The sequence below is a fragment of the Penicillium canescens genome (assembly GCF_028828765.1).
Source record: "Penicillium canescens strain IBT 15451 chromosome Unknown utg000007l_segment0_segment0, whole genome shotgun sequence".
Lineage (NCBI taxonomy): Eukaryota > Fungi > Ascomycota > Eurotiomycetes > Eurotiales > Aspergillaceae > Penicillium > Penicillium canescens.
This window is the reverse complement of record NW_026703969.1, coordinates 1,048,143-1,056,539: the sequence shown is the minus strand read 5'-3', so window position 1 is coordinate 1,056,539 and position 8,397 is coordinate 1,048,143. Positions and strand designations below refer to the sequence as shown.

Below are 8,397 nucleotides of genomic sequence, written 5' to 3'. Positions count from 1 at the left end.
TAAGTAAAATTCTTTATACCTAATAGATAATCTAATATCCCACTAATTAGGGGCAGAGAATAGCAGTTTTTGATAGCAAATTTCTTTTAATTTCTAATAGTCGACGTATAACACTAAGGAGCTGTCTTTCTTCTTGATAAAAATAATCGGTAACCTTGGAAGGCTCTAAGACCGTCCGATCTACTATTAAGCTAGTACTCACTGATATAATACTTACTAATTATATAAATAATAGTACTTCGTAAGTATAAAGGCCCTAAGTAGACGTTAGGCCTGGTAGTCTAGATACCAAATGCTATTTGAATTTTATTATCTAGTATAGAACTAGAGATAACCCTAATAATATACTAAGTATAAGAGCGGATTATACCCTAAAGGTAGCGAATTCGCGAAGCACTTAATATTAGAACCCTATAGGAGAAAATCCGGAGTAGTTATAAGGAAGAATTCCCTAATAAAGTCATAGATCTAAGCGATTAATAGCGAAAGGCGTAGGGCTATTATCTAGAGTGTATCGGGTTACGATCTATATAGATTCATTACAGTTAAAGACTATAAGCGGTAGCACTTTAGGCATACTGGGCCTACTCAGTACCCTATAGTTAAGAATCTAAGATAGACTTCTTAGTATAAATAACCGGGTTATTATTCCTAGAAACTCTATACTAAGAAAATATAAATATTTACTACAATAACCGTTACAAGGGGATATTATCGCACAAAATGAATACTTAATACCGTTAGCCGACGTTCTTTCTAGTATAAGATAAGAGAAGAGCGCCTGCTAATTAAATATAGCTAGACGCTATAAGCTATATACAGGATTTCATAACCGCTAGATCTACCTTTAAGGCTAGCGGAATAGATTAGTATTAATTTTATTATGGGATTACCGCCGTTAAAATAGAGAGGATAGGTATACGACACCGTAGTGATTATAGTCGATTGTATACGAAATATACGGTATATAAAAGATATATAAAAGACATCTCTATCCTAGAACTTAATAAAGTATTCTATAACGAATTAGTACCTAATATAGGCATATATGTACAATATAAAGTCTGCCGGGTGGGTCTGCTCAGGGTAGATCGTGTGCTCTTGCTCACTGAGCATGATCACGCTCTCTTTTCCTTGAATACCTGGGATGTCCAGAGTATAAGTGTTACGGACCAACCAGGCACCAACCGGTCAGGGGACCGCAACTTACTGATGGGCCACCGAGAGCCAACCGATTTATCTGTCAGATCACGTGATCATGCTCAGGGAGCATGAGCATGATTTACCCTGAGCGGACCCACCCGGCAGACTTTATCCCGTACATATGTGGCTATATATGATGGACAAAGTCTGCGCGACAAAAAGGCCACTTTCGGCCTTCCACTCGCCGTCTCATTGGATACCGCAATAACCAATGAAACGACCACCACGTGACTATGCAAGTAGTAGAAGGGTCGATAGTCAACAGGTAGAACAGTTCTACTGTTCTACTTTCTACTGTTCTACTTAGGAAGGACTCAGGATATATAAGGACACTCATTCATGTATCTAGTTTAGTTCTTCGTGTTCAATCATCCATTGTTACTTGTGTCTACTGTTCAGAACCTTTGGTGACTCGTACAACTTGATTATAACTTGACAACACTACGAATAGACCCGTACTCCGGTATAGGTTAGTTCGGCGCTCTACCTGGCATCGCTCCTCGATACCCTCAAAAGGACTTAGCCCGTATAAGGCCTGTTAGGCGACGGTACAGTTGAGAGACAGATCGTTGACGTTGGAAGCAAGGAAGCATTCAGGCAAGTATAACCCTAGTGAACTTCTAACATAGCGACGACCCGTTAGTCGTGCGTAACACATTGAACACCGTCTCGAATCAAGTTCGAGTCACAAGCAAAACATGTCTCAAGTCAGCAGCAGCAAGAAGCCAGTGACCAAGGTCGCTGAGCCAGAACCGGAAGATGTTGATTCCGACGCTGAGAGAGACAACAGCATCAAGGACTTGAGAGAGCAAGTGGTCTTCTTGACCGAACAGCTCAAGGCCAAACTGGAACACGATAAAAATGTCGACGACCATTTGGCACAGATGCACGCTCAAGTCGCAGCCTCCGCACCATCCAATGCAATCCAAGGGCTTCGATTGCCCAAGGCTGAGTGCTTCGAAGGGAACCGATCTAAGCTTCGAGGATTCCTCACTCAGATGGACATGCATATTGATGTGAACGCCAACCGGCTTGCCAGTGAAGCCAGCAAGGTGGTCTTCGTATCCACCTACCTGCGCGGGCAAGCATGGGACTGGTTCGAACCGCACATCAGGGATTACTATGGCAAACCTCGTGAAGCATGGTCGCTGACCACCATCGACATCTTCACCCATTACAGCAACTTCCGCCAACACCTCGAGAATACATTTGGGGACATCGACGCGGCAAGAACGGCTGAACGGAAGCTGCAACGAATCCGTCAAACCCACAGTGCCTCGGCCTACTCCTCGGAGTTTCTACAGATCATCTCGTACCTGGATCTGCCCGACCGGGCATACATCCCGTACTACGAAGCCGGACTGAAATCCGACGTCAAGGATGAACTGGCGAGGATTGACCGACCCAACACCTTGGACCAACTCATCAAAGTCGCTGTCAAAATCGACAACCGCAACAGCGAACGACGACGTGAACGCCAGGAAATGGACCAGTGGAAGAAAGGAAAGTCGCACGGATTCACCCGATACCAATCAAACCGACGGGACCACCGACGGCCCGCCCGGGACGATGATCCATATGGACCAAAGCCTATGGAACTGGACGCCACTCGTGAAGAACAAGACGAGCGGAAGAAAAAGAATCTTTGCTTCAACTGCGGGGAACCAGGACACCTCGCAAGAAAGTGCAAGAAAAAGAAGTCGTACGACAAACGACCTCAGTTACGGGCAACACGCGAAGAACTGCGTGCGAACCAAGAAGAACGGTTTCCTGAAGCCGTTGAGAACCTGCTGGCAAGATGGACCACCCTGAGCCGAGAAGAGGTTAACCGCGGTCTGCGCACTGAAGGACACGCGAAGAACGAATCCCAAAGCAACCGGGATTGGAGCGACAGACTCCACGAGCGACTCTTGTCGGTGTGGACCAACCAAGAAGCCGAACAAGGCCTCCGCCAGTACGATAGCGCGGAAGAGATCGAATTTCCAGAAATAGATTTGGACACGATCGAGAGCCAAGGATGGACACAGCATGTGTCCTGGGAACGACAAAACGAATTCCCAGGAACAGTCCACGATTCCCAGGAGTGGGGCACGGGGATTCCGGGAGCTAACGGAGCGCTCCCAGGAACCGCCCGCGACCCAGGAACCGGATCCACGCTCCTAGGAACGGATCAAGTGATCCCAGAAACACCTATCGAAAGTCCTAGGAACTACCATCGCCATGAAGAGAGCGATGAAGAAGCCGACGCGCTTATGGCTAATCTCATGGACGAGATTCGGGCCGACCAACTGGACCAGCACCTCATCGCAGCGATCGAGGAGGACGGCGACGACCCAGCAGAATGCCCTTGTGAAGACTCCATTTGCGCGTGCAAAGGATATGCACGACACCCTGGACATGGCAAGATGGCCAGCATCATGTGCTACGACGAGACATGCACAGTCCACGGGCCAGGCAAATTGGATTATGGCATTGAACCCAGACCACTACGGTGGATGAAAAGGCCAAAATGGACACCTGCGTACCAAGGAGTTTGGTACAACGGACGACAAATCTACGATCACAAGGATCGGAAGATTGAACAGCTGGCAGCAACTACTGGATTCCACATCAAGCTACACGTGATACTTCCTATGGGGAAGGCCTGGACGCTCATCGATTCAGGAGCGACCAACAATTTCATGAACCCACGGTTCGTGACAAATTACAAGGTACCTGTGGAACCATTGGCACGGCCAATACCAGTTATCGGACTCGACGGAGCAGGACTCGCTCGAGGTATCCAGCACACCAGCATCGCGTTACCCATGTCTGTCTACGGGCACCCAGAATTGATCAAGTTCAATATCTTGGAGACGGGAGACTACGACATCGTATTGGGTATTCCATGGCTACGAAAGCACAACCCGAGCATCAATTGGCAAACGGAAAGAATCACGTTCAACCGATGCATGTGCAAGAAAGAATACGAAGAGTTCGAGACTCGACGAAAGGGACCGAGCAGACAGGCAGCCGGTACCCAGAGCGCTCAGCAGATCAAGACTGAGAAGGGCCCACAACGACCTCAAGGTGTGGTCGACAGGCAAACAAAGACGATTGCCCCAGATGCTACAGAACAATCTCCGGACATGACTGATGACGAGTTGTCACAGTATGTGGTTGTTAAGCATGAGACGCTGAACGCAACCAGCGAGGAACCACGATTACCAGACGAGTATCGTGAGTTTGAGGATGTATTCACGGCACCCGCCGAAGGAGTGTTACCTGAACATGGACCTTTCGACCACGAAATCAACACGATGGAAGGAACCGAACCTAAGTTCCAACCCATCTACCAGCTATCGGAGAAAGAGTCACAAACACTCAAGGAGTACATCACGGAGAACCTAAAGAAAGGTTACATCCGAGAGTCAAAGTCATCGGCAGGATATCCGATTATCTTTGTACCAAAGAAGGATGGGAAGCTCCGGTTATGTGTGGATTATCGACAACTAAATTCGATCACCATCAAGGACCGACACCCATTACCCTTGATCCAGGAACTGCAAGATCGATTGAGAACCGCCAAATGGTTCACCAAGTACGACATGCTGAACGCATACAATCGACTCAGGATCAAAGCAGGCCACGAATGGAAAACGGCATTCAGAACCAAGTTCGGACACTTCGAATATATGGTTATGCCTTTCGGCCTCACCAACGCACCCGCGTCATTCCAACGCTTTGTCTTTTATATATTCGGGGAATATATCGAAATCTTCGTCATTGTGTACCTAGACGACGTTTTGGTATTCTCCGACACCCTCGAGGAACACATTCAGCACAACAAGTTGGTGCTACAGAAGTTCCGAGAAGCCGAAGTCACCGTGAAACTCAGCAAATGCGAATTCCACGTACAAGAAACGACCTTTCTTGGATATCGCATCAGCCCAGGTGGACTAGGAATGGAGGAAGACAAAGTCAGGAGCATTAAGGAATGGCCAACACCTAAGAACGTCAAGGAAGTACAACGATTCCTTGGACTGGCGAACTACTATCGAAAAATGATCGATGGCTACGCCGGAGTCGCGTCAGGACTATACCGACTCACGAAGAAAGAGCAAAAGTTTGAATGGGACGAAGCAGCGGAGAAATCGTTCAAAGATCTCAAGGATCTGTTTGACACCAACACGATTCTCGCTACATTCAACTACGACGCACCCATTATCCTGGAAACCGACGCATCAGACTACGCTCTAGGGGCTAGGCTGACGCAACCAGGACCAGACGAGAAATACAGACCAGTTGCATTCTGGTCTAGAAAGATGATTCCCGCAGAGCTCAACTACGATGTGCACGACAAGGAACTATTGGCTATAGTGTCAGCGTTTCAGACTTGGAGAGCATATCTGGAAGGAGCGAAATACACTGTGACGGTCAAGAGCGACCACAAGAACCTCACCTTTTTCACGACAACGAAGGTTCTCACACGACGACAAGCGCGATGGGCTGAAACCCTTGCACAATACGATTTTAAAATCGAACACTGCAAAGGAACAGAAAACAGCCAAGCAGACGCACTTAGCAGAAGACCAGACTACGAGCTTGGTACCAAAACAGCCGAACCCGCTGTGTTAAGACAAAACGACGATGGCACCATCTCGTACAACAAACAAACCCTGGCAGCTACCAGCGAACTCAAGGACGATGAGTTTACGCAGCAAATTCGGGAAGCGACAGCAAAGGATCGTCTCATACAAGAGATCCAGGAAAACCCGAAGGACAACAGGATTATCGACAATGACAACGGACTAGTGTATCTCCACGGATTGATATATATTCCTACCGCACTACGAAGCGAAGTCATTCGCCGACATCACGACATGCCAACTCATGGGCATATGGGAGTTGAGAAAACCATGGAGCAAATCACGAGAAACTTCTACTTTCCGAATATGATGAGAAAGGTTCGCCACTACATCAAGGATTGCGACACCTGTCAACGAAACAAACCAGCACGGCACGCGCCGTATGGAGAGTTACAGCTATCGGAAGTACCATCCCAACCTTGGGAATGGATTACCATGGATTTCATCACCAAACTACCAGTATCGGATAATTGCGATATGATCATGGTTGTGGTTGATAGGCTCACAAAGTACGCCTGCATGATTCCAACCACAGAGACCATCGAAGCTAGCCAGATGGCAAGCCTGATCATTCAACACGTGTTCTCGAACCACGGGACACCCAGCAAAATCACATCCGACAGAGACAAATTGTTCACATCGAACATGTGGCAATCGTTTGCGGATCAAATGGGCATTGAGTTAAGACTCTCCACTGCCTACCACCCGCAAACCAACGGACAAACAGAAAGAGTGAACCAGACCATCAAGCAGTACTTGAGATGCCATGTGAATTACCAACAGGACGACTGGGCATCACTGCTACCAATGGCACAACTGGCGTACAACAACGCAGTACACTCTACGACAGGCGAAACACCATTCTTTGCGAATTATGGTTATCACCCACGGATCCTGGGAGATCCAATCGGCAAGAAGCCAGTGGCAGAATCATCCCGGATTCTGGCCAGTGGGCTCAGACAGCTGCACCTGCAGCTATCCAGAGACATTGAATTCCTTGGACTAAGGATGAAAATGTACTACGACCGCCAACACATGGAGGGACCTGACCTAAAGAAGGGGGAGAAGGTTTATCTTTTGCGCCGCAACATCAAAACCAAGCGACCCAGCAACAAATTGGACCATCTACGACTAGGGCCATTTGAGATCAAAGAGAAATTGGGACCAGTCAGTTATCGCTTGAAGTTACCGGAAAGCATGAAAAGACTCCATTCAGTGTTTCATATCTCGTTACTTGAACCAGCACCAGAAAACGCCAAAATAGCTACCAATGTGCAAATCGAGGAAGAAAGCGAAGACGAATATGAGGTCGAGGAAATCCTGGACAGACAACGAATTAGTGGGAAACCTCACTATTTGGTGAAATGGAAAGGTTACGATACCTCGGAAAATACATGGGAACCTATCGAGAACCTGAGGGACTGTCACCAGCTGGTACAACAGTATGACCGCCAGGCGAAGACAACCTCCCAGAACCACCACCAGACATCAAGAAAGCGTCTTGACCATCCCAGAAAGCAGAGGGGACCTGGTCAAATGACGACACCATTCGCATCAGACTAGCGTCTTCGGACGTAGCGGCCAATTGACGGATCTCCTGTTGCTCCGCCAGACGATCGAACTCGCGGAACTCGTCAGCGGTAGGAGGATCATCAGCGTTCAGTCGGTCGGACACCGCCTGGTCGTGATTCAACATACGACCACCACGATCTTTGAGGAATTTTTGATGCGTTTGAAGACGAAGCACCTTGGCCATCGCTTCGTTCATTTTTTGAGAATGTTGAAGGAATAATTTTTGTGCCTCCTCCAACTCTTGCGCCAATCGCTGTTCATCACGCTGCAGGTCATCCCACTCCTTGTCCGAATGGAAGCTCCGCTCACAGGTCTGACCCCGCCGGGCGCAAGTCGAACATTTCTTGCTGTCCGAGTACGGACTCATGATGCACACCTTCCCACGAACAAAACAATAATCACAAGGGGAATCGACGGGGACACCGGAACGTTCAATACGATCAGCAAGTTTGCAATTTTCAGCGTACTTATCACGTTTCGGTTTGGACGAATTCTGAGGATCGGAATCAGCCTTGCGTTTGGGCATGACGAGGATGCATTATTTTGAGAAAGAAAAACACACCACTCACCTGGGGGAGACCGCAGATTTATGAGTCTCGAGGACGAAACTCCTAGGAGGGGGAGGTGATGTTACGGACCAACCAGGCACCAACCGGTCAGGGGACCGCAACTTACTGATGGGCCACCGAGAGCCAACCGATTTATCTGTCAGATCACGTGATCATGCTCAGGGAGCATGAGCATGATTTACCCTGAGCGGACCCACCCGGCAGACTTTATCCCGTACATATGTGGCTATATATGATGGACAAAGTCTGCGCGACAAAAAGGCCACTTTCGGCCTTCCACTCGCCGTCTCATTGGATACCGCAATAACCAATGAAACGACCACCACGTGACTATGCAAGTAGTAGAAGGGTCGATAGTCAACAGGTAGAACAGTTCTACTGTTCTACTTTCTACTGTTCTACTTAGGAAGGACTCAGGATATATA

At 47.9% G+C, this 8,397-nt stretch overlaps 1 protein-coding gene across 1 annotated transcript; it reads right to left on the bottom strand.

Annotated features, from left to right (window-relative positions):
* Nucleotides 1–7,255: 7,255 nt before the first annotated feature.
* Nucleotides 7,256–7,929, bottom strand: N7446_010670 (uncharacterized protein; the record flags this gene model as incomplete). Its single annotated transcript, XM_058519413.1, has 2 exons — nucleotides 7,256–7,359; nucleotides 7,392–7,929. The coding sequence occupies 2 exons, from the start codon at nucleotides 7,927–7,929 to the stop codon at nucleotides 7,256–7,258; spliced, it is 642 nt and encodes a 213-aa protein (XP_058368251.1).
* Between the last annotated feature and the right edge of the window lie 468 nt (nucleotides 7,930–8,397).